The sequence below is a fragment of the Canis aureus genome, chromosome 4 (genome assembly GCF_053574225.1).
Source record: "Canis aureus isolate CA01 chromosome 4, VMU_Caureus_v.1.0, whole genome shotgun sequence".
Lineage (NCBI taxonomy): Eukaryota > Metazoa > Chordata > Mammalia > Carnivora > Canidae > Canis > Canis aureus.
In genome coordinates this window covers 62,229,641-62,256,806 of record NC_135614.1, presented here as the reverse complement: position 1 = coordinate 62,256,806, position 27,166 = coordinate 62,229,641, and the positions used below count along the sequence as shown (strand labels likewise).

Genomic DNA, 27,166 nt, shown 5'->3' with positions numbered 1-27,166 from the left:
TCAGAATATTGGGTTTCAAGTCCCAGCTGTAGCTCCTACTGCTTTCTTACACAAACTTCTTCCCATTGCATTTCATCATCTGTAAATCCAGATCCATAGCACTTCGACTTGCTGGAGGTGTTGTGAGCCTCTAATAGGGTGCTTTATACATATGTGAAAGTAGTGCCATGTAAATGTTTTTAGACCAAGATGAAATGGAGGAATATTAAAAATGAAATGTTGCATACTAACCTGAGTAAATACGCATGTGCTTTTGTCTTGCTTTTAGGGCTGTGCTCGAGTTGGTCTGAGTGCAGGCACAGGAATTGGGGTTTCCTCAGCCCTTGTTAGCAACCAGAACTCCAACAACGACAATGATAACAATGCCCAGAATAATGCCAACATCCATGATAACAATCACCATCACCCAGACGATTCAGATGAGGAGAACGACTTTCGGCAAGACCTGCAGCCGGGAGAGCAGCAGTTTGCAGCCGACGGTAACCCAGATCTTTTGTGAGCTCCAAACAGAAGTGATTTTTACTTTGGATTGCATTTCTCTGACCCTGTCCTGTTCCCTTCTCCCCCTGTTGCAGTTTGTGACTTTACACATGGGAGACCTGGTTGGTAAAGCAAATGGTAGGGGGTGGGGGATGAAATGTGCCTCTCTGCTGGCTTGTTTCAAAGTTATCTTTATGATGCCTCTTGTCCCTAGGCTCTGTAAGGGTGCTTACAGCATGGGAAGGACTCATTGATGCTGTGGCATTAGGGTACAGTAAGCCTTAGAGGCCTGGCCTGAGTTTTAACTTTTAGGATTTGAGCACAGGCACAACTCTTTATATCTCCCTGACCAATAGATTGGTAGATAGAACGTCATTGGGGGACCTAGAACTGAAAAAAATGAATAGTAGTCATGTGCTAGAACCTTTCACATAGCTTTCATCATTAAGTCTTCACAGACACCCGCCAAATTTCGATTTCGCTTATGTAATTACCCATGCAGTTCTTCAGTATTGACTGAATACCTACTATATCCAGCCTGTGTGTTCTTAGGCTTCATATGCCCCTCTTTTGGGGAGTGAGGATGGAGAAAAGTTGTTTTCTTACCAAGTTTTCTAGTTTCCCAGTTGGTCCTCAAGAACTGGGAAAGGAACCTCTTGAAGCCACCTTGTTTTTGTTGCCCCTTCACTCATTGTCTTCAACACCGTGATTACTGAGAAATGGAGTGCCCTGACGCTACATACCTGCTTTCATCATGAAAGCATACTGTGTATAGAGCATACTTTCCTTTAGGACTACACTGAGTATATGGGGCCTGACCTAAGAATTGTCTTCACTGTTTCACCTCACATGTTTGCTGTAAAACTCTCCATTTTGGCTCTTGGCAAAGTCAACAGTGACTCTTTTAAGAACGTTAGTGGACATGTCTCCACTTTCGTTTGGCATCGGAGCAGGACTTGTCATTGTTGCCCGCTTCTAGCTTCCCGATAATTTCTTCTCTGAAACTGTTTTCCTTGTGTCTCACTGGACATGCCTGCTCAGTTTCCTTTGCTTACAGCACCTCCTCTATTCTGCTTGGTCCTTGATCTTCCTGTTGCTCTCTGTACATTTTTCTCTACATAAGCTCCTTCAGTCTCATGGCTTCAGTACCAGCTATATCCTAATAAATTCCAAACCTTTGTTTGTAGCTTTGGTCTTCCAACTTTTTGAAGTAAATATGGTTATATACAATTCCATAGTTTATTTCCACACAAGTATTTTTAGGCATTTCAAACTTATGGTTAAATCTCTCCCCTGACATCTTCCCCCTAAAATACAAAAAGAGAAGTACAGAGCTAGCGTGTGCTAGGACTGAAGGAGAGAGAGTAGGGTCAAGTATTGTCTCTTTGCCTTAGTCCTTGAGTGCCATTATACTTGTCACTGGTGCCATAAGGATCTGGACTCCAGAGGACACAGACCACCCATGGGAAATTGTTACAGCAGCTGCAGTGCAGACCTACCCAAATCCTTGGGACCCAGTTGTGGCTGGAGTGGATGTACTGGACAAATGATAGTCTCCACTGGAAGTTAGTTGACCATAGGCTTCTCAGTACAGAATGGAGAATGCATTACTTTGTGAAATCGCATATTGGTGCAGCAGAGACCAAAATGTGTGCAAGAACACTGTATTTGATTTTTTTTTTTTTTAAGATTTTATTTATTTATTCATGAGAGACAGAGAAAGAGGCAGAGACACAAGCAGAGGGAGAAGCAGGCTTCTCACAGGGAGACCGATGTGGGACTCGATCCTGGAACTCCGGGATCATGCCCTGAGATCAAGACAGACGTTCAACCGCTGAGCCACCCAGGCATCCCAATACTGTATTTGATTTATGAGAGAACATCGGAACTTAAATCTACTAACGTTTGAAACTAGGGTTTTAGGAGATGAGAGACTTGCATACAGACCACATTTTGAGGAATATTATTGTCAAGTACACTATCTTCAAATGCTGCTAAAGGCTGAGAAAGGAACTACGTAAATGCCAAGATTGAAGAATTAAACAGCTTCAACCAGAGGAAGGCTAAGTAGAGAACTGCAGATTGTCATAAAACTTTGGTTCCACAGATCTCTCAGAGTTGGCAGTGTTTTTGTATTTATTATTATATTCCATACCAGGTCAGTTCTTTTAAATAAAAAATAAGGAGCTGGAGAAAGGCTATGTGACTTTTGATCAAAATCAGGAGTAGAGGGCAACCCAGGTGGCTCAGCGGTTTAGCGCCGCCTTCAGCCCAGGGCCTGATCCTGGAGACCCCGGATCAAGTCCCGCGTTGGGCTCTGTGCATGAAGCCTGCTTCTCCCTCTGCCTGTGTTTCTACATCTCTCTCTCTCTGTCTCTGTGTCTCTCATGAATACATAAATAAAATCTTAAAAAAAAAAAAAAAAAAAAAAAAAACAGGAAAACAGGAGTAGAAAGAATTCAAATATAAAGGAGAAGCAAAAAAAATTTTTTTTAAATAGTGGGACAGATTTCAAACTAAAAGGGATTAGTGGGACTTGGTGTTTGTTGAATGACTGACATAGATGCTTCTACTCTTTAGGTGTGATCTTAATAATTTAAAAATTAGTTTGAAAGTGGTATTGACATGTTGACTTTGCTTAATTTAGAATTTTAAAACTTTTTATGCATGGGCCTCTACTTGGTTTTGGAACAAACCCAAAATGAAGCAGAGGCCCCTACTCTTTACTGCCATATTGTATTTAACTTCATCATCTTGCATGAAGTAGCAGAGTTTAAAAGAAGGGCATTGTATAATTTTAAAATTAAAATTTAATTTCTATAAGGTAAATGGCTTTATCAACTACTATAAGAAATCAGTGGGTGGGGATGCCTGGGTGGCTCAGCTATTGAGTGTTTGCCTTCAACTCAGGGGCTAATTCCAGGATCCGGGATCGAGTCCCGCATCAGGCTCCCTGCGAGGAGCCTGCTTCTCCCTCTGCCTGTGTCTCTGCCTCTCTCTCTGTGTCTCTCATGAATAAATAAATAAATCTTAAAAAAATCAGTGGGTGTTTTCCAGCAAACATTATCATTAAGGTAATATGTGATTTCATAAATATGATTTTATTGCTCTACAGAGTATTGATTTATCAGAACATTATAATTTGTTAAAGATATTATCATTCTTAGATTTGCATTTCCAAAATTTTCAGTATTTAGAGTACTTTATCATGGGCCAGTTATGTTAATTGAAAATTTAAGTTCATTACCTGCATTTTACAGCACTCTTAAACACAGGAATAAATGTTCATGTTTTCCAACAATTCACATTTTCCTGACATAAAATTACCATGTGTCAAAATCATGCTTCTGTAATTGCTAAAGCTTTTGCCAAATTATTTTAATATAATTACTTTTGAAGTAATTATAATCACAAAGCATGGTTTTGTGTCTGCATCATTTTACTGAGGTTCTATCTTGATTTAACACATAAATCCCAGGTGCTTACTACTTTTAAACATGGTATGGCCCTCTCCCCTCACCACTGTCCTCTGCCGTCCATTAATCTAGTTGACCTAAGTGAAAGTGCTCTGCAGCCTTTATTTTTGGCAGTGGTTCTCAAACTTGACTGTATCAGAATTACCTGAAAGACTTGTCAAAACACAGGTTTTTTTTTGTTTTTGTTTTTGTTTTTTTAATTTATTTTTTATTGGTGTTCAATTTACTAACATACAGAATAACCCCCAGTGCCCGTCACCCATTCACTCCCACCCCCCGCCCTCCTCCCCTTCCACCACCCCTAGTTCGTTTCCCAGAGTTAGCAGTCTTTACGTTCTGTCTCCCTTTCTGATATTTCCCACACATTTCTTCCCCCTTCCCTTATATTCCCTTTCACTATTATTTATATTCCCCAAATGAATGAGAACATATGATGTTTGTCCTTCTCCGACTGGCTTACTTCACTCAGCATAATACCCTCCAGTTCCATCCACGTTGAAGCAAATGGTGGGTAATTGTCATTTCTAATAGCTGAGTAATATTCCATTGTATACATAAACCACATCTTCTTTATCCATTCATCTTTCGTTGGACACCGAGGCTCCTTCCACAGTTTGGCTATCGTGGCCATTGCTGCTATAAACATCGGGGTGCAGGTGTCCCGGCGTTTCATTGCATTTGTATCTTTGGGGTAAATCCCCAACAGTGCAATTGCTGGGTCGTAGGGCAGGTCTATTTTTAACTGTTTGAGGAACCTCCACACAGTTTTCCAGAGTGGCTGCACCAGTTCACATTCCCAACAGTGTATGAGGGTTCCCTTTTCTCCGCATCCTCTCCAACATTTGTTGTTTCCTGCCTTGTTAATTTTCCCCATTCTCACTGGTGTGAGGTGGTATCTCATTGTGGTTTTGATTTGTATTTCCCTGATGGCAAGTGATGCAGAGCATTTTCTCATGTGCATGTTGGCCATGTCTATGTCTTCCTCTGTGAGATTTCTGTTCATGATTTTGCCCATTTCATGATTGGATTGTTTGTTTCTTTGGTGTTGAGTTTGATAAGTTCTTTAAAGATCTTGGAAACTAGCCCTTTATCTGATACGTCATTTGCAAATATCTTCTCCCATTCTGTAGGTTGTCTTTGAGTTTTGTTGACTGTATCCTTTGCTGTGCAAAAGCTTCTTATCTTGATGAAGTCCCAATAGTTCATTTTTGCTTTTGTTTCTTTTGCCTTCGTGGATGTATCTTGCAAGAAGTTACTATGGCCAAGTTCAAAAAGGGTGTTGCCTGTGTTCTTCTCTAAGATTTTGATGGAATCTTGTCTCACATTTAGATCTTTCATCCATTTTGAGTTTATCTTTGTGTATGGTGAAAGAGAGTGGTCTAGTTTCATTCTTCTGCATGTGGATGTCCAATTTTCCCAGCACCATTTATTGAAGAGACTGTCTTTCTTCCAATGGATAGTCTTTCCTCCTTTATCGAATATTAGTTGCTCAAAACACAGGTTACTCGGCTTAGCTCTCAGAGGATCTGAGTTAGTAGGTCTTGGTGGGGCCAGATAATTTTCATTTCTAACAAGTTCCCAAGTGATGCTAATGCTGCTAATCTGGGACCACAGTTTGAGAACCATTGATTTCTGGAAAATCCTTATATGTAAAGTTCAAGGGTGAACTACATTGTGAAAAAAAAAAAAACATGGTAAATGCATTTTACTTTATATTTTGGGCAGATAATTGTCAACCACTAAATAATATTTCTGATACTAGAAATGGTTGCATATAAATCATTTTCGTAAAAAACTCATTAGTTCTCCTCTATTTTACATTTATTTTTCTTTTATTTTACATTTAATAAAGGATATTAATTTCTAATCAGGCTTTGTATAAAAGAGACCACCAGTTAATATATTTGTAAAAAAGCTCTGCCTGTGAAAAATAATTCTAAGCTTTTTAGCAAGACTTTATAAGCTTTTCACAGTCTAGGGCCCAAGCTGCCTTTTTAGCCTTGTTCTCATTTATGCCATCATCTCAATACAAACACTTGTTCTTTTTATCACTGGAATACTTACTTTTCTGGAAAATTTAATATGCTTCCTGGTTTATAGGAAATGTTACCTCATATAAGTGAAAACTTTCCTGCCCAACAGGAAAATTAGTTGCTCCTTTTTTGTCTATATTCCCTTTGCACTTGGACTGTTCTGGCATTTAGCAAGTCCTAATTCTGTGTATCTGACATCTGTTAGAACGTGTGCATTCTCTTTGAGAGCAGGGACTATAAATTTCCCATCAGCTCATTGTCCCTGTACTGTTGCAGGCTCAGGAAACAGATCTTTGTTCACATCCTCACAAATTATTAACTCTTTTAAGCCTTACTTCCCTCAGCTGCATAAATGAGGCTAGTAGTAATGTCCTTGTGAGTTTGCCATAAGAAATAAGGTAATGAATAGGAAAGCATTTAGCATAGAGCCTGGCATAGAGTGTATACATGTTAATTACTGCTGTTCATAATGATAAGAATTGAATGAAAGAAGAAAATAGATTGGCTTTTATCATGAAAGATTTCTAGACAGAGTCAGGCCTCCTTTGGGTACTAAATGAAATGTAGAAAATTGAGGGCTAGAGCTGGGCAAGAATTTGAGATGGGAGACTGAACATAAGGGGGATTGTGCTTTGGTGTATATTAAAGACCAAAGCAAACCCCACTGAATGGTATCTTTCTGTCGTAATCCTCTTTTGCCTTATTTGTTAACTGAATTTGTCTTGTCTATTTAAGTAGATTCTGTAGTTCTTTCAGGAACAGAATCTTGTTTTCGCTTTTGTTGGTCTATTCATTTCATCCAAATGGTTGGTTGGTTTACTTCCCAGAGTAGTCCTTGAGCATCCCTAAGCATTGAGGATATAGTGATAAGCAGGGTTGTGGCTGAGCTGTAAATGGAAAGATAATATGGTTATTGCTCTGACTCAAACTGAGGTCCAGCACAAGCTTAGGTTGTAAGAGGGCACTAGTTTATCTGCCACTGACTTGGGGGATTTGAGTTTATTCTTGTGAAAAGCTGGCAAAGCTGGGAATTATTTTATTTAGGTCCTCTTGGAAAAGTGACCATTTTTTCTTAAGAAGAGTAAGCTAACTGAAGCTTATTGGTCTGAAGTTGCTCACTGTGCTCATCTTCTGGAAAAATATAAATAAAATCACACATTCCCATTCACTGATAGGCACTAATAACTGTCATAAATTCTTTGATGCAGAACATTTGAATGATAGTAAAATGTTAAAAATGCACTTAGTATATTTGTTCGTAATCTTTGTCCGGTCTTAGCTAAAATTGGAACATAGCTGCCAGAGGGTAGGAGAAGAAATGTATGGTTAGAGCTTGCCTGCCCAGTACATCCTGGTGTAGCTGGCACATACTCCAAGACTCATTGTTTCTAAAATGACCATGCGGTCTTCTGGTAGCTGGCCCTCACTACTGTCCAGTAAATGGCCTAGAGGGAGGCCCACAGTGGCCTCCTACAGCCATTCCTGGTGACATTTTCAGGAAGGAACATGGTACTTTCTTCTCCCAGCTGTGCGTGGCTCTCCCTGCTTTCATCTTACAGTGGTGGGCTTGCTCCACCAAGTGCTTCTTTCCCATTATAATTGCCTCTCCCATAGAATAATTGGGCTCTTCTTGTTCATGTCTGTATAATGAAGCACTGTTTTAGGTGATCCTTCCAGCATGGGCCTAATTATCACAGGGCTCTTGGTTTCTCAGGGGTGCTCCAGATTTGCCTGCCATTGTGATTTTTTTAGACCTCTGTGGGTTTCACTTTGACTGTGTTTATTTTTGTTTAAAGCATTAAATGAGATGGAAGACATGGTGCCAGAGGATGGAGAGGTGGTAGCCGCAAGCGGACAGGAGACAGCAGCTCGCAGTCAGCCAGTTATCCCTGTGGATGTTGACGAGGAACAAGCAGGTAATCATGTGACTCCCACATTGTGGTTGTAACTCGGGCCTGACTCAAATGAAGAAAGTAAAACACTGAGAGTGATTATTTTGTTAACATTACAGATAAAGATGTGTTATATGCTATTTCTTATTGACAGCTGTATTATATTGATGTTCTCCTTGCTCTGTGTGTGTGTGTGTGTGTGTGTGTATCTTATTAAAGTTTGTTATTTTTTATAACTGTGGCAACAACTCCTCTTCCTGTATTGGTGTTCACATATGGGTGTTTGTGTGTGTGTAGAAAGAAAGCACTCATATTTTTGATGGAAAAAGTAAATGACCTGATTATAGTTTGCTTGTCCTCTCCCTTCATTTTGGTGGGAGGAACAGGAATGGGAGGTTGATTTGGTTTAGTTAACAGACCAAGATCTCATCTGTTTGCCAGTGGGTGACTTATGGCAGGCAGGCTGTAGAGTCACAAGGCCCTTAAAGATTATCTGATACAACACCTTGTTTTGCAGATGGGGAAACCAGTAGTCTTTCAGAATAAGTTTAAATAATGTGCTTAAGACCACTTGGCCAGTCTTAAAGGGACAGCACAGAGATTAGAACCCAAGTTTTCTTACTCCTGGTCTGTTGGAATGCTACCTTGTCTTTGAATTGAAAATATCTTTAACTGTCCTTGTTTTAAGTGTCTTACAGATGCAGTCACTTATTCAACAAGTATTTATTGAGTATTACTCTGTGCCAGGCATTGTACAGTGTGACAGGAACAAGACAGGCAAGGTTCTTTGGAGCTTACATTTTATCGGTGGAGTGAACTTCAGTCATTTGTCAGAGAGGTGTACTGCCAAGCAGAGAAAACATTTTTTACATAAATATAAATGCTCAAATAACCAAACTGTAACATGTATCTAGCATTTCAAGAATGTATCTTGCTACATCTAATGAGAAAGACCACTCAAAGAATGAAGAGTGCTCACCAGTCCTATAGGTTTCTGAAGTTCATCTTCACTTGCTTTGTCTTCATACATTTGCAAAATTGGGAAAGTAGGCTATTTTTAAAATGATTATTATGACTTACTTTGATTATTTTTAGGATGATTTATGTGACTTTTTCAAATAGTGAAAGTCCTAAAGGGGGATGCCATATGATCTTCTATTTTGATCTGCTTTTAGAAACGTATATATTCCATTAACATGAGTGATAAAGAAGGCTACATAGAACCAAAGCATCTCTGTGAGCCCAGATCCCTAGAAATATTACTTGAAGTGAGAGCCTTTCTTGGCAAAAAGTAACTGTTAGGCCTGTGCTTTCTGTTTTAGGACCCAGTGGTCTTCAGCGTGTAGTAAAACCAACTCCAATTACTGTTCATGATTCAGAGAGTGATGATGAGGAAGACAGTCTAGAGCTCCAAGAAGTCTGGATTCCTAAGAATGGTGCTCGACGTTACTCTGAGCGTGAAGAAAAATCCGGAGAGTCAGTGCAGTCCAGGGAATTGTCAGGTGAGAGATAATATTTTGCTGGGACCAGTTAGTAGGAGTCATTGTGAGAACTGATGGACACATGTGACCTTTATATACTGTGTCCCTACCACAATCTGTGGTGCAGTTAACATATCCTTATGGAATGTGACAGGAGGCGAGAAGGGCCATAGCCCAAGGGAGAGGGGAATTTGGGTGGCGCTCTCAAGGGCAAGTGTAGCACAACAGAAATATTATGGAATCGGGGCTCAGGGAAGAGAAGACGTGAGGATTGTGACTTCCACAGTGGAGGCTTTAGGACCCTGTGGCATCAGGGAATGAAGGATTAGCTAGAGGCCTGGGCTTCACATGGGGGGTGACTCCTAAGGCGTCCAGAGCAATGAGAAAACAACCACCCGGCCAGCTGATAATCTGTCCAGTTGTGCTTAGTGAATGTTGGTGGCTGATTTGGTGCTTGAGGGGGTCCTGCAGTGTCTTCTTACAATCCCAGCCTCCTCTTCCATCTAGTCAGCAGCCTTCTACCATTTGCCTCACCAAGAAGCTTTCATTCTCATAACCTTCAGGTCATTCATCTTCCTTGTCTTTCCCTCCCTGCTGTTTCTCAGAACTACACGCATACCACTTTGGGCAAAGGGTGAGGTTTTTAAAAATTGTCCACTAATTTCCCTTGGGTACTCTACTCCTTAATATGTCTGAATATTCAGTATACCCTTAACACTGGCTCTGAAATACATAATCACTTCTGTGTGGAAAGCTTAGTTCTTTAGACTTGGAATCACTTACTAACCAATGACTGATTACTCTATTCTTATTTTATTTCTTTTAAGAAATTCTGGTATCTTCACACTGGTTGAAAGGAGCTTTTATGGAAACTAAAATTTAGGAAAAGGAATGTGACCAGCTGACTAATAACCTAATGTTTCCGAGAAAGTTCAGATTCTGAATTTAGAAACTAGATCTTCTGTCAGCCAGACAAAATCTTATTTAAGTATTCCTTTATCTATTCATTGAGCCTTACTGTGCCCCAGGTACTGTGTTAGGTGAGGTGAGGGGTACAGACATGAATAAGTCATGATCCCTCTCTCTAAGGAACCTCCAATCTGGTTGAAGAGTCAGGTCAGAAATCTAGTATAATGATACTACAGGGCATATCCTACAGGGGCTTTGGGGTGGGGGGGTGCAGAAGAGATTGAACAGATGCACGAGGCCGAAGAATTGGTGAGAACAAAGGCCCAGCAGTAGAATGGCAAGGGTATGTTCAGAGAAAAGTTTGGGCTAGCGTGTAGTATGTATATCAGATGGGCCACGAACAGAAAGCTAGTTTGGAACTAGATCATAGTGGGCCATGGAGGCTGAGCTGAGGAGAGTAAACCAGGTAGGCACTAGAGACCATAGAGAATTGTTAAGCAGCTGAGTGATACTGTCATCATTATACGTTAGGAAAATTAGTGTACATTGTTTCCTGTTCCAAATTTACTCTTGCCTTTTGTCCAGAATTTGTACTGAAATCTTTTCTTTTCCTCGGGCCATTCTTCTTTTTCTATAAGCAGTAAGTGGAAAAGGCAAGACTCCACTTCGAAAGAGGTACAACTCCCATCAGATGGGCCAATCGAAGCAGTTTCCCCTCGAGGAAAGCAGCTGTGAGAAAGGCTGTCAGGTCACCAGTGAGCAGATCAAAGCCGATATGAAAGCAGCTAGGGATATTCCTGAAAAGAAAAAAAACAAGGATGTTTATCCCAGCTGCAGCAGCGCCACCGCCAGCACAGTGGGAACCTCCAGCTCACACAGCACTGCTTCTCAAAGCCCCGACTTTGTAAGGACGGTGAACAGCGGCGGCTCTTCCGAGCCTAGCCCTTCAGAAGTGGATGTGTCCAGGCAGTGTGTCTGCTCCCCCGGTGGGTCAGAGGACTCTGAGGCCATGGAGGAGGGAGATGCAGAGAGTTCTGTCTGCCCCAGATGCTGCTGTCACAGGCCCCAAGAATCCCAAAGGAGAACTAGCAGGTGTTCTGATGAGGAACGTCCTTCAACCAGCCGAGCCTGTGTTGTGAATGGCCCGGATGGTACGAGATCCGCCTTTTCCTTTAGGACTCTGCCACAAGGGGGGTCTTCAGGCCCAGCACATGATGAGAGGACTAATGGGAGTGGCTCTGGGGCTACAGGTGAGGACAGGAGGGGGAGCTCCCAGCCTGAGAGCTATGACGTGCAGTCTAATGAAGACTACCCTCGGAGGCCCCTAACGAGGGCCAGGAGCAGACTCTCCCATGTACCGCTGGTATCTGAGTCAGGTATGACAATGCTGCCAGGATTTAGCAACCGCAGGGTAGGCCTTGACAGGGGCATGAGATCGTTCCATGAGTTTTCTTATATAAAGCCAGTTTGGCAAATTGAATTCTATGTTGGGGTTCTGTGATCATACAAAGTTTGAACTAATGTTCAGCAGGGGTGGGGAGAAGACATGTAAAAGATCTTGTAAAATATCCAACCCAGGAAAAGTCAAACCGTTAAGCCTCTACGAGAAATATAACTGTGTATGTTGACCCTAATACAATACTCATTCTGATGTCTAAGTCGCAATGTAACTCTGCTCCCATCCCATTACTTAGGGAGGTTGTAACTCTTAGGGAAGCTTTAAACCTTAGCCAGAAGGTAAAGACCTGAGGTTGCTGGGGGCTGGGGAACATATCGTATAGGGTATACCCCTCCGTCTGCCTGTGCAGTACTTAGTAATTCTTTCTGAAATCTAGTTTTGCTTCCGGATAGGTTTGCCAGGAGATAAAGCAGGTAAGTAGGTAGTTTAGCTGAGAATTATTTTTGAAGATACACCCAAAACATAGATATGTATATAATTTCATTGATAACATGATTTATGTCAAGGCTTTGGATTGGGTGGGGTAAGCACATTTCTCAAGCATGGTTCTGTTTTTATTCCTGACCTGGTTTTTCAGTTATATCTCCTCCTTTTATTAAGTCATGAATAGCTATCAATGAATAATAATATATTTTCATTTTCTCCAGGTCTCCCTTAATTTGAAAATCTTAAAATCAGCTCCAGAATATAGAGTTAATGTTTTCTTTATATACTAAATAGAGCTGATCAAATCACATGGAACTAAACTAACAAAAATAAGCTTTCAGGAGATAAATTTGAGACCTTATTTACATGCTAATCATAGTAGCATTAACTAACAATAAAATGAGTTTTATTTAAATATTTCCTTATGCTTTGCAAACACTAGTGCTGCCATATGACGAAAAATACATTTCCCAGCTTGAATTTTAAATGTTTTATCATCTCTTTTTTTAAGATGCATAAAGAATTCACCATTTTAACCATTTTGAAGTGTACATTTCATTGACATTAAGTGCATTCATTGAGTTTTTAATTTGGTTTTCAATTTATGGCCTTATATAGTGTTAAAACCCTGTTAGAAGCTAACATAGTTATTTTGTGAATTCTTATTTTGAGAATAAATACTTGTAAGTATTGTGCAAACATTACCACCATCCATCTGAACATTTTCATCCTCCCAAGCAGAAGATCTCTGTGCCCATTACATAGAAACTCCTTGTGATGATGCCTTTTGTTGCATGGTTTTTCATGTTTGTCAAGTTGGATCTACTTGTTTACCTTTATGATTTCTCTGTTTTCTGCTGTGGAAGACCTTCCTTAAGTATGGTTCAGATAATTGTTCTCATCTTCCCATTCTTTTATTCATTTGCCTATCTGAGCTCTTTATTTTAATCTGTGGGAATGAACTTCATTTTTTTTTTATTCCAAATTGTCATTGTCACTGAGTTGTTTCAGTGCTAGTTATTGGCTTCCATTCTCATGTCATTATTTTGAAATGCTTTTTTATCATATATGTTAGATAAACTTAGTTTTGTCTCTGAGCATTCTGTTCTGTTCCAGTGTTCTATCCTCTTTCTTTATTCTTCAAAATTTCCTCAGCTAGTCATGCATTTCTTATTTATTTTTATAGTCATTTTTTTTAAAACAATTTTGTCAAGCTCCAAAAACAAATCTCGGTGTTTTTTCGGACTTCCATTACATTAACGCACTAAAAAGATAATTGTCATTTTTGTAGCATGGAGTCTTCCTATTTAGGGATTGTTTTGTCTCTGATTTTGTCTTTTGTTTCTTCTCTTTTGTAAATGTTTCAGTTGTTACAGTTTTTGCAGGGGGTGGGGGTTGTTTTGGTTTTGTTTTTTATATAAATATATCGTATTAGCCATACAGGGCTTTGACATATTTGTTGTCTCATGTTCTGCTCTCGTCTTTACCATTTCTTTCTGAATTGTTTCAGGACTAGAACCTTGCTTAGGTGAAATAATTATCTAGAAATAAAAAATAACTCATTTCTACTTTTCTAGGTAAATTATATCTGTTATCTTGTGATTTTTTTCAAGTTGAGAAGATTTCTAATGTGTATGTAGCTAATTGTACAGTAGATAAATTATTACCTCATATTTTTTCAACAGTACAAGTTTTACTTTCAGAAACAAGTTTCCTGGAGAAATGTCAAAGTGCTGATTTTAGTTTCTGGATCTCTTTTGGAAAGAAGAAATTATTTGAGTGGCCTTCAACTTGCTATTTTCGATCTAGCATGTTTTTTATATCTATTGGCCATTCTGCTCTTCAAAGTTTTACGGAGAAAAATCAGTAAAGGAAGAAACTTGATTGAGTGTTAATGGAGTTTTAAAAAATCAGCAAACAAAATGAGTTTTTAATTTGGTTTTCAGTTTATGGCCTTATGTAGTGTTAAAATCCTGTTAGAAGCTGACATAGTTATTTTATGAATTCTTATTTTGGGAATAAATACTTGTAAGTTGTTTGTATCCTCATTGTATACTTTATAAAATAAATATGACAAAAACAACTAACTGGATTGTCAAAGAATAGCATTTAAGATTAATATGATATGGTTCTCATAAATACTAACCTCTTTCCCTGATACCCCAAGACCGAATTGGTTTGTTTTCTGTGTTTCTGTAGCATCTTCTATGCCAATGTTAACTATACTGTGTTGTAATTCTGTGTTTTGCTGTCTGTCTTTCCAATAGACTGAGCTCCGTGAGGGCAGGGACAGTGTCTGGTTGTTTGCCATTTAATTCCCAGCTTCTAGCACAATGTGTTACATGATGTGGGGCTCAGTGAATAATTGTGAACTTAATAAGTGGTAGGAACCAACATATGAGGTATGTTGATGCTGGTAGATGTATGAAATCATCACTAAAAATTGTCCCTAAACAAAGAGGGAGGCATGAGAAAAAAATAAGATTAATTTTTTTTTCTTTTACATTGGGAGGCCTTTGTTTTTAATGCTTATAAAGTGTGACACAGATTTATAACTTCTCATAGAAAATATGAACTGCCAATCTGGGCACTCTGGAGAGCAGGAAATTTAACTTTTTGAACCCCATGTTCTGATTAGTTAAGGAAGAGAACATTCCAGGAAGGTGAAAAGTTTGGAAATCAGATCATAAAAAGAGAATGCTAACAGAAGATTCTGATTTCAACACTGTCATAAAGGAATGGAAACAGACCTGGTTTTTGTTTGTTTTCATTTTTCGAGTACTGGGAGACAAATCAGTTCCTATTATTGGTCATAACAGGTGTGTGAATTTTATCTGTCATGTAAAATGTGCTGCCTTTAGCAGACTCCTTGTCAATAAAGATAAATAGATTTTGCATGAAGTCCCTTCAGGAATACTATGGAAGAAGGCCTTCTGTGGGTTGGCTAGATCACTAGTTCTCATCTTTTCCAGAACCCCAGGATTTTGTTTGAGTTCAGGGTCCTCAGAGGATGTTCGGTGGGCAGAACTATTAGGCTCTCTTTTATAGCTTTCAACCAGAGCAGCTGCTTTCAGTTGGTTTGCATAGTGAGGTTTCACAAAGGTTTCAAGTGGTAGAGAATGTTCCAGTGTCTTAAAAACAAAACAAAACAAACAAAAAACACTTGAATTAGATCCCTAGATTTCCAATCTAACCCAAGCCTTTGGGAATTTGCAATATCTGCGCCTTGTTTTCCCTATCTTTCTTTCTAATCTTCGACCTTTGAAGTTACAGAATTACCAGGTAGGATGTCTATAATATACTAGTGGTATCCAAAAGCAGTGTGGTGAGATTTAATTCATTAAGATAAGCCTTACTGCATTTAATAAATGCTCTCCTACAGAATGTTTGTCAAAAAATGAGGACAGTGATTTCTCAGTGTTTTGTCTTAGAATATATATGTGCTTGTTAAAGTTTTAGAGATGAATTTAGACCTTGCATTTAAATAAAATCAACATAATATTTGCTTTTATAATTACACTGTCATGTTTTAGAACAACACTAGTAAATGTGTTAGGGTCTTGCTAACCAGGATCTGACAGATAAAAGACTACAGGTTTTCATAGTGATTGGTGCCAGATTGCCTGGTCTTGCCTCCTGATTCCTCCACTTAGGCTGTGGCAAGCCCTTGTACTGTCCTATGTCACTGTTTCCTTATTTATAAAACAGAGAGTAATCTCAGAGGTCTGTTTTAAGGATTAAATTAGTTAATGCAAGTAAAATCCGTAGAAAAGTGCCTGACACACAGTAAGCGCTCGTAAATACTTGCTACTATTGTTATTCCATTTATGTATCTAATGCACTCGTTCAGTGAATATTGAGTGCCAATTTGTTCAGTAAATGTTCATTTTAGATGCTAGTGGCTGACATTGACACAAAGGTTTGAAAGTGTTGTCTTCAAGAAACCTTTAAGTGGAGAAACAAGTATACAGGGATTTACAGAACCACTTAGAGGGCTTGGGGGCCGAGGTGATTTGTTAGAGGAGGGGATATTTGAGCTCAGGAATGGGTAGAATGAAGTCAGGAAAGGATGTTCTGGGCAGAAGGAGCTAGAATGATTTTGACTTCAAATGCTCTGGCAGTGGCAGATGACTAGGACACAGTATGGAATAAAATTGAGAATAAGTATCAGGCCTTGAAACATATTTACTAAGCAGTAGTTAGTAATTTAAAGTTGTTCAACAGGAAAATGGTGAGTTTAATCCACCAACAGTATTTAGGATGGGTTGGTAACTGGAGATAGAAGTTGTTAGATTGTTGATAATGGCAAGGTATGAGAAGGGAAATCCTATTTGATGTCGATTGGTTTGAGATAATGCAGAGTGATCTTGTTTTGGAATAGTCATATGGAAATAGAGGTTATGTTCTATTGGGTTATTATCCAATGATATTCTGTTGGGAACCAAGTCATAGATTTGAGAGTTGCCTTGAGAGAGTTCATACAATATGCAGTTGTATTCTCTTGAAGGAAAAAGCTAAAAGCTAAAGTTTGGATTTTCCTCTTGCCTTTTTCTAGAGGTTGCCAAAACAAAGCCACGTCATGCCATGAAACGGAAGAGGACAGCAGACAAATCCACCAGTACCAGTGATCCTGTGATTGAGGATGACCATGTGCAGGTGAAGAAAAAAGCCACCAGTTAGCTTTCAGTTTCAGCCAAGTTCCTGAATAATGACTAAAGTTTCCATCTTTTTATATATATATATATCTATATATATATATATATTTTCTTTTTTTTGCCCTAAAAGAAGAAATTGATAACAGCTGCTTCTTAACTTGTGCCAGTGAAAACATTTAAGGTTTAAAAAAAAAAGTCTGCCGAAAGATACATCTTTTAAAATTTTTTTCCTTGTAGGTCCTTGTATTAAAATCCAAAAATCTTGTTGGAGTCACTATGACCAACTGTGGAATCACAGATCTCGTGTTAAAGGACTGTCCCAAGATGATGTTCATCCACGGTATGTATTTAGGCCTCTGTCACACAAAAGCATCACGAATGAGCTTAAAGAATTAAGGACTCATACATACTACAATAACATTTCTTTATTTTTTCAAAGGAATCCTTATGTTGGATTATTTCTAATTCTGTCCCCGTTCTGTAGTTGTCAGGCAGTTGCTCCCTATTCGTTGTGAAGGAGCAAGTGCAGAGACTTCATCTTTTAAAACAACCTCTCCTCTGCTTTCCTCTAAATGGTAATTGCTCCTTAATCTACAGAGTAGATAAACAACATGTATGGGCTTTGGAGCCAAGTAAATGTCTGCTTGAATTCTGTCTCTACTATTTGCCAAGCTATATGATGTTGGTAGTGTTTTGTGTCCCTGTTGTCATGGAGTGGTAACTGCGCCTTATGTGCTTATTGGCTCTAAATTTGATGGACATTGTCAGTCATAACCTCAGTTCCTGGCACATTATCCTCAGTCCAGACTCCCACTTTTCCCCTTAGTCCCATTGTCCTGTGTTGCCAATCCCATAAGCCCCTGCCATCTCTACTGATGCCTTTAATGCGTGTCCTTCCAGTCTGTTTCTACTTATATATATATTTACCTCTGAACAAATAGGAGTAGAGTATTATTTTGTGTGAGCTTTTTTAAAATTTCAGGTGTTTGATATGTCCATTTCTCCATTTTCAGTCAAAATCACATTTTGGTACCTATCCATGTAGAATTATGAAGATATGACATGTTTTTTGCTTTGGACAAGTTACATATTCTCTGGGTTCATCTTTTTTCAGTTTGTAAAGTGTGCATAATTATGCTTACCCTATAAACATCTGTGAAGATTTAAATACAATGATACATGTGTGTATGTGTGTGTGTATATATATGTACACTTAAACATAGGTCTTACCTCTAAGTAAAAGCTTGCCTAATATTTTGTATTGTATGAGTACTGCAGTATTCGGGGCTTTCTTTTCTTTGCACTTCTGTGCTACTTACTAGTTGTTTTTGATTGTTTTCTGTGTTACTATTAGTGAGCAAAACAAGGAAATCCTTACCAATTTGTCGTATATTAGGAGAATCCCAGAAAGAAGAGCTAAACTAATATATAAACACTACCTCTCTCCAGAATTCTAGAAAACTCTAGACCCTATGTTCACCCGTAAGAGGTGATACTTTACTCCATTCCAGTCAATGAAGTCTTAAAATACCTACTTAAATGACCATCTCCTTTTGGTGTTTCCTCCTAAAACAGAATCAGGGCCCTTCAGAAGCTCAGAGGTCATAACAGCAGGGGAGCCCAGCCTGGCTTAAGGCAGCACTCTCATCACTCTCCTCTGTGAGGTTTGAGTATCTGCCTCACAATCTTTGAGCTGCTTTGACTTCTCATTCTTTTCTTCATTCATCTCTTAGAGAATCTGATTGGTTTTCACTTCTGCACTTAACTCAGAGGATTCATTCTCTCCATATCTTCTCTATACCTAGTGATAGATCACGTGGCCTCAGGCCCTGCCTTTTGTTTGCTCTTAAACCAAATTGTTTACCTCAGCTTATCATGGGATCAGGGATCCTAGATAAGCAGTTCTGTCCCTAGACACCCACCAAACAGAGTTAATGGTGGGCGAGATGGCTAGTTGAGGTCTGAACTGACCTTAACCTTGTCTGGTTTTACAGGGCAGAGCCATTGAACCTCTATCATTATCTGATCCTCTCTCTTTTCCTCCTTTCCTGTCACCTACCCTGCTTCCCCTTCCTCCTGCCAGGTCACAGAAGAAGAAAATGAGTCAGAAAGTCAGAGACTTGATTAGCCCTCCAACATCAAGTTAGTTACAGGGCTCGACTGCTCAGGAAGGTGATGACATTGTGTCAAGGATGTTATAGAAGATGTCTTTCTGAAATGTTAAAGAGATGAAGCATATCAGCTCTGTGGTTTTATCATATCTTCCATCTTATTCTCTCTTGAGTTGGATGAGGTTGAAATCTATAGTTAAAAATTGGATCAGAGGGAACTTTGAGGTTAATAGAAAAGGAAAGGGAGATTTTTCTGAAGTTAGAGTACTCTTACAGTTAAATGCATTTATTATATAGCAACTATTTTTCTTTATATATAACTTGATATTTGCATGTTTGGCAGGAGCATATTTAATCATGTTTCAGGCCAGCATTTTCAATAGAACTCCTCTACAGTGTTGGAAATGCTCTGTATCTGCACTGCTTAATACAGTAACCACCTGTGACTATTAAACACTTGAACTGTGACTGATAACTGAGAAACTAAATTGTTAATATTAATACATTATAGTTAATAGAAATTTAAAAAGCTCAGGTGGCTAGTGGCTACCACACTGGATTATACAGCCTTAGACTAAAGTATCCAAATACTTTGGGTCTCTTAAGGTTTTGCTTTTAAACTTACAATAGAAATTAAAATCAACTCTGCTCATTTCCTGTGGGTGAATGTATGATAATATATGTAAATTATTCTAGGTTTATTTGAACATTACCCATAAAATTGTATAATGTGATAGTTACCATCATTCATTCTTTTAAATAAATATTTTTAAAACGGTTGCTATGTTTAGGCAAGTTACTCTCTGGAATATGGACTCCTTTCCAGTAAAATCTTAGGTAGGAAAAAGTTCTTTGACATCCCTTCAACATGATAGTGACCACCTTCTTTTGAACAGGACAGAATGACTTTTTTTTTTTTTTTTAATATTTTCTTAGAAAGCATGCACATGAGCATGGGCAGGAGGGACAGGGGAAGAGAAAGAGAAAATCCCAAGCAGACTCCACACTGGGTGGAGAGCCTCATGTGGGGCTCAGTCTCCTGACCCTGAGATCATGACCAGAGCTAAAGCCAAGAATCAGACACTTAACTGCCTGAGCCATGCAGGCGCCCCATGACATTTTCAAATCATTTTGATAACTGTTAGCTGTACTTTATGACAATACTTAATGTTAAGAGATGTTCATGTCTGTAGTATTCTCCTCCAAAGATGATTCAAGATGGTCTATACACTGCTGTATTATTTTGTATAGAATATTTGTAGAGCTTACGATTGTTTTAATTTTATAGCTACCAGGTGCAGGGTACTGAAACATTTAAAAGTAGAAAATGCACCAATTGTAAATCGATTTGACTACGCACAGTGCAAGAAACTGAATATGGATCAAGTCCTAGATCAGATACTAAGGATGCCTCCTGAGAGAAACCGCATCATATATCTACGCCCAATGCAGCAGGTAACGAGCTCTCTCTGCTCCTTTCTGAGGAATATTGCAGTTAATTTTTTTTTTTTATTTTTAGTCTTCTTTCTTTTTGGACTTGGAATTTATTCATTTGCTCAACCTGTAGTAATCTTTAGATTCTACACAGTTCTTTTAACCAAGCTGGACTATCTTGCCAGTCTTCTTCCTTAATGCTTCTCTGCTTGATTTTTGTGGGTTTTTAGCAAGCTATATGATGCAGGTAATTGTTACTCAAGTTATTTTACTTATTAAAAGTTGCCTGTGGTCAAGAGCACAGACTCTGGTTTCAGGCTGCCTGATTTCAAATTCTCATTCACTGACCGAGAGCAGATTTTTTTTGTCTTATAGAAATAAAAAATCATATGTAAAATTAGAATAAAAACCTACACTTATCATGATAGTTAAATTAATATATGTGAAGTACCAGAACAATTGCTGGTGTGTAGTAAGTAGTCCTTTGGTAGCTGCTATTATTATCATTACTGAGAAGAAACTTTTTATCATACATACATAAAAAGATGAATATTGGCTAAAGGTGTTAACGGTTATCATTTCACAATCTGTATAAATCAGATTATTCATGTTGTATGTGTTAAACTTACACAGTGATGTATGTCAGTTACTTTTCAGTAAAATGGGAGCAAGACGGGGCAGAAGGGGAAGGAGCAAATATGTAATACTCTGTGCTTGGTGCCAAAATAAAGTTTAAAGGAAATAGTAAATGATCATTGCAGTCAGTGTGTAAGCCTGGCCCCAAAAGATTCATTTCAACAAACAAATCATTAGTTGTCTATAATTTTCTGGAGTTGAAGAATACATACATAGGGCATCATCCTTCTCTTGAGGAGCTTGCCATTCCAGTAGGAGGTGGACACGTATGCCGCTAAGATGGCAAGGCAGGATCGCCTAAGTAGAGATGGGGAAGAGGGGACCATGAGAAGAAGGCAAGTGAACAAAGGCTACAAGGGAGCAAGAGAATGCGTTCTGTCTCTAGGATTGGCTGTAGGCCAGTTTGAATCGAGCATAGAGAATGCTACACATTCGCAGCTCTGTAATGCAGCCAGTACTTAAACCTATGAAGGACATACTCAGGAGTGGATCCCTGGGGTCAGTTACCTGCATCAGGATTCCCTGCTTTTTTAGTGGGTGTTTATGTAGCAATGACATGTGAATCAGTGAGCTTGCTAGACAGAAGAATTATACAAGACCCAATCCTGGCCTGGCAAGCTATGTTCGGAACTGGATGTGACTATTTGATTTTCAGATATGCCAAAGATTTTAAAATTGAGGTCCTAAAGAAAGATTGTTCATATTCTAAGGATATAAATTTCCAAGATAATCTCTTCCTTGGTCCAAAGCCCTGTCTATGATGTCTTCTCCAGGTGGACACACTGACTCTGGAGCAGAAGCTATTTAGCGGCCCCTACCCCTATCACATCTGTATTATCCATGAATTCAGTAACCCTCCCAATGTCCGGAACAAGGTGCGCATCCGCAGTTGGATGGATACTATAGCAAACATCAATCAGTAAGTAATCCATAGCCCCTGAGGCTCTTCTCCATCATTTCCCATAGCAAGGGGTCCTAGAAACAAATCCTAGTTATTCTTACCATATTTGAAATGATTCCGCCTGAGCTTGTCAGGCACTGAAACATTTGACATATAACATGTAAAGACTGAGGGGAATGAGTACTTAAAACTAAAGAGCATTGTATACATTTGTAACTTTATTACTAAACTTCGAGAAAAACTGCAGGAACTGACCGTACATGTACATTTGACTCCATTCCATTCCTTTTGCCCCAGTGCATGGAAAAGATAGGAAATTTAAAGACCTTACGACTGTTAATGTTTTTACATCATCAGAAAGTTGGGCTTTTTTATACATCAGTTATATAAATGTTTTATTTAGCATCTTAAACACAAGACATTTGATTAGAGAGTGGCTTTCTTTCTTTCCTTGATAGGATTTTGAAGATAGTGAGGAAAGTAATTGAAACCTGACTAGATATGTATCCTCCAGCTTTTTCTACTTCTGTTGGCTCTTTAATATTCTGAGATGTTCACTAGACTCTGGGCCTGATACAGCTTCGATGCATCCTTTCTACCCCACACCCCAATATTATTTTCAGTTTTGTAATTTTTATTTAATTTTTCTTATTGCCTCCAGAGAACTCATTAAGTATGAATTCTTCCCTGAAGCCACGCGAAGTGAAGATGATTTAAAGAAATACCCCAAGTACCCCTGGGGTAGAGAAATCTATACTTTAGAAGGTGAGCATTTACCAGTGTTTGGGCAGTTACATAGTTGCTCACTAACTAGATGGAGAGAAGGCCATAGGGAGGGTAGGAACGGGAGCCTCCAGTTCTTGGGGTAATGGCTGTTTTGAGTATCTGCAGGTAGCAGCAACCACATAAATATTGCTCTCCCTCTTCAAATCTTTACCATGCCCAAATAATCAGAAGCAGTGTTGAAACACAAAAAGTAGAAGAAAATTGAAACCTGCTACAGTTTAGGAGTTGAAATGACTTTAGGGCACCTGTCTCAGCCTCTTTATTTTATTTAGAGAGAAGGAGAAACTGAGGCATACTAAAATCAAAGGGTGACCGAGATCACATGACCTAATAGCGGCAGAGTTACAATTAGAGTCCACCTCTCCTGGTCCAGTGCTTTTTTCTACCTGTGATGGATAAAAGCACATTTTACATCCTGCTTACAAAATACTAGTGTTTGGCCCTGTTCTTGACTTTCACACCAGCAGCACTGTTAATGTGTCTTCTTATTTTAGGGGTTGTGGATGGAGCGCCATATTCCATGATCTCTGACTTCCCTTGGTTGAGATCATTGCGGGCTGCAGAACCCAACAGCTTCGCCAGATATGATTTTGAAGATGATGAAGAAAGTAATTATGGCCTGACTTGATTCATATTCTTTAGTTTGAGTATATCTTACTGTGTTTGATACTTCATATTTTGTTTGGGTTAAAGGCAGTGTAGCCTTTAAATTGCTTCCCATATAAATGTGGGGAGGGATATTTTTAATTTTTCATATTTTATTTAAATTCAGTTAGTTAACATATAGTATATCATTAGTTTCAGTGGTAGAGTTCAGTGATTCATCAGTTGCATGTAGCACACAATGCTCATCACATCACGTGCCCTCCTTAATGCTCATCATACAGTTACCCCATGCCCCCACCACCCTCCCTCTAGCGACCCTCAGCTTGTTTCCTATGGTTAAGAGTCTTACAGTTTATCTCCCTGTCTAATTTCATCTTATTTTATTGTTCTTTCCCTTCCCCTATCGTCCTCTGCTTTGTTTCTTAAATTCCACATATGAGGGTCGCCTGGGTGGCTCAGTGGTTGAGCATCTGCCTTTGACTCAGGGAGCAGTCCCAGGATTGAGTCCTGCATCAGGCTCCCTGCATGGAGCCGGCTTCTCCCTCTCTCTCCCTCCCTCCCTCCCTCCCTCTCTCTCTCTCTCTGTCATGAATAAATAAAATCTTTAAAAAAAAATTTCACATATGACTGAAATCATATGGTAATTGTCTTTCTCTGATTGACTTATTCACTTAGCATAATACCCTCTAGTTCCATCATGTAGTTGCGGATGGTAGTATTTCATTTTTTTGATGACTGAGTAGTACTCCGTTTGTGTGTGTGTGTGTGTGTGTGTATACACACACACACACACACCATATCTTCTTTATCCATTCATCTACCTCTCCCAAATTAGAGCTACCCTATGACCCAGCAGTTGCACTACTAGGTATTTATCCAAAAGATACAAACAGTGATCTGAAGGGGTACCTGCACCCCACTGTTTGTAGCAGCAGTGTCCACAATAGCCAAATTATGAAAAGAGCCCAGATGCCGATATAAATATTTTTATTTTTTATTTTTTTATTATGTGGTTCTCCACCTACAAACAGCAGCTCTCAATTTGTACTATAATCAGTGAACTTACTAGGGATATATAAAGGTTGGTGAGCAGAGGTACTTGAGACAAATTTTTCTACCTAGATGTTTTTATTACCTAAATATTTATAATTTTCTTACCCTTTATTAAGAGTTTGTTAGCTATATTGTTTCAAAATTGTTCCATTTACATTAATGATTATTCTCCTTATGAACCACTTCTCCTTATGATTCAGGTATAGATTTTGGGGAGAAACTTGAAGATCTTTTGAATATAGTTTTTCCTATATTCAAACACTTCAAAAAATGTTAGCATGCTTGAACATCCATTTGTAGGAAGTTTTTAAAACCTACTTTATGAAGAAATCAATTCGGAGAACTACATGTATATATGACTTACCTGTCTGGTCTGTTGCCATGTTGGGCCTTTACTCCTGTGTGCTGTCTAAGGCACCAAACATGGGCAATAGTGTGGTATGTGGAACTTTGGGGGCCCATTCCAGGAGCTATACCTAATTCAGTGGCATTGCATTACAGCAGATAGGCTTTTCTCATGGTCCAGCTTAACCAGTGACCTCCAGATGATTTTGATAATCCTGCATGTTTCTCCTTTACTTTCTCATTTTCAAGGTACCATCTATGCTCCTCGAAGGAAAGGACAGCTGTCTGCAGACATCTGTATGGAAACAATAGGAGAAGAAATCTCCGAGATGCGTCAAATGAAGAAGGGTGTGTTTCAGCGGGTAGTGGCCATTTTCATCCACTACTGTGATGTCAATGGGGAGCCAGTTGAAGATGACTACATTTGACTGATCCCTCCTACTTCCCAGGTATTCTGGCAGAAAGCCCCTGGGGTCGCCCAGCTGCCAGCCAGTGCCACAGGGATTCAGGGCATGCAGTTTGGAGGCCCGGGCACATTTTGGTATATAGGAAATATATAAGGAACGTTGAAGTTGTATACAAAGATTTGTACATAGAGGAAATATACAGAGACAATTCCCGAGTACCATCTTTATATCATATGTTTATACAATTTAATTTAAGAATTCATTTTAATGAAGGCAGATAATTGGAAAGAGTTCATTTTGTTTGTTTTTCCTGACTTAGTTCACAAAGTGTCACTTTTTGGCTGAGCCCCCATTTACTATATTCTTAATAATCATTGTCATCCCCTTAAATCTGTGCCTTTTTCTTCTCGAGCAAAGCTGTTTGAGTAAATCTGTTGAAGAGTCTTTGTGTCTTGTGTGCTTTTTTTGTGTTCTTATTAAAACCAACTAAACCCTATAGGAGGCAGCTTTATGTTTGTGTACAAAATGATGGTTCTTTTTCTCTTGGTATTATAGTGGCCATATTTCTTAAAATCAAATAAAAAGGTTCATGAGTTTAAAAAAATGAGTTTGAGAGGGGAAAATGGAAGTTTCCAAAGCATTTCTAGTTATTTATTTCCACGTTCAATTGTGTATATGCTTTATCTTGAATATAAAAATAAAAGTTTATTTAAAAACTTTTTTCTTGCCTTGGACCTGAATCCCTGTTTTTAAAGAAAAATAGCAAATACTGCACAGAAAAGGAACGTATAGAGTTGTGTCTAAGTAAGATTCCAGTGTAATCCAGCTTCTCATCTCTTTTTTTTTCTTTCTAAAATCCTGTAGCTGCAAGGTGTTCAACTCGTAGAGCTCTTATGTGACAGATCATGGGGGAGAGCAGAATTTCCCAAAACACCTTTTGGTCACCAGGGAATGGCCTTTCTCCTTTCTCAAGAGACAAATCACCCTAATGTGGCAGTGATCGGTGCCACATAGGGCCAGGGGTCACGAGCAAAAAAGGCTTTTAGAGCAACATGTGCATTTGAGGGCTAGCTTGTCCACTTGATAGTTGAGTGACCTTGACGAATTGCTTGAACTGAAGGTCTGTGGGAAAATTTGTCAACCCTTTCCAAATGGTCTCTCTGAGGTGTAGAGACTGCCTGCTCCAACCTTTTCATTTACAGGGGATTAACTGAAGCTCAGAAAGGGAAAATTTCTCACTTAGAGTCAAGAACCGGACAAGGCCAGGAAGGACAGGCCTTCAAGTGCCTGACTCCCACTGGGCTGCCTCCGTATTGTTCATGTCCACAGACATGCAAGGGTACCTGCAAGTATTCCTAACACTAAAATCATGTGAATGGTCGTATCTTCCATCAAAGTTCTCTCTTTTTCAAGACAAAATTATTTCTGTCACATTGGGAAGAAGGTCAGGAACCACATTCGGTCATCTTTTTATTCCCTTATTTTTAATTCCACCAGTCTTCCTTTTTAGCTAAGTGTGTTGTACTCTCCAGGTTAGAAAAGGCAGGAAACATGAGATCCCTGGGTGGCTCAGCAGTTAAGCACCTGCCTTGGGCCCAGGGCGTGATCCTGGAGTCCCAGGATCAAGTCCCACATCAGGTTCCCTGCGTGGAGCCTGCTTCTGTCTCTGCCTCTCTCTGCCTATGTGTCTATCATAAATAAATAAAATCTCAAAAAAAAAAAAAAAGAAAAAAGAAAAAGAAAAACTTAAAAAGGGCAGGAAACAAATTCAAAACAAACTATATTTAAGTAAAAGCAGGAAACAAATTCTAAAACATTCTAGATCTTTCGAAATAATACAACCCTCTCCCCCCAACCCTTAGACTCCATGTAAACCTGTTTTTTCAGTGTAACCGGAATAACCCAATCATCTAACCAATGCTTAGATGGGCCGCTAGAGGCCGCTGCTTTCTAACATGTTGGTTTCTTTCGGGCTCCTCCAACCCACTGCTAGAACAAGTACAGCAGGAAGTGCTAGAATCATTGCAAAGACCTCCAGACTGGAGCAGCTAAAAAACAAAACAGCAAACTTGGAAG

At 39.0% G+C, this 27,166-nt stretch overlaps 1 protein-coding gene across 10 annotated transcripts in view; it reads left to right on the top strand.

The window, feature by feature from the left end:
- FBXO38 (F-box protein 38) overlaps window positions 1-25,534 on the top strand; it is a 56,359-nt gene extending 30,825 nt beyond the window's left edge. For 6 of the 10 annotated variants that reach the window (XM_077895970.1, XM_077895972.1, XM_077895973.1 and 3 more), the window contains 11 exons: window positions 269-479; window positions 7,786-7,905; window positions 9,204-9,383; window positions 10,910-11,647; window positions 16,712-16,812; window positions 17,049-17,151; window positions 20,211-20,377; window positions 21,766-21,911; window positions 22,555-22,658; window positions 23,174-23,287; window positions 24,933-25,534. In XM_077895970.1, coding sequence (XP_077752096.1) covers window positions 269-479; window positions 7,786-7,905; window positions 9,204-9,383; window positions 10,910-11,647; window positions 16,712-16,812; window positions 17,049-17,151; window positions 20,211-20,377; window positions 21,766-21,911; window positions 22,555-22,658; window positions 23,174-23,287; window positions 24,933-25,111 — 2,163 coding nt within the window. In that variant the 3' untranslated portion in view covers window positions 25,112-25,534. The remainder of the gene's footprint in view (window positions 1-268; window positions 480-7,785; window positions 7,906-9,203; window positions 9,384-10,909; window positions 11,648-16,711; window positions 16,813-17,048; window positions 17,152-20,210; window positions 20,378-21,765; window positions 21,912-22,554; window positions 22,659-23,173; window positions 23,288-24,932) is intronic. The other 4 variants (XM_077895978.1, XM_077895975.1, XM_077895977.1 and 1 more) reach the window with 4 other exon arrangements.
- The last annotated feature ends 1,632 nt before the right edge of the window (window positions 25,535-27,166 follow it).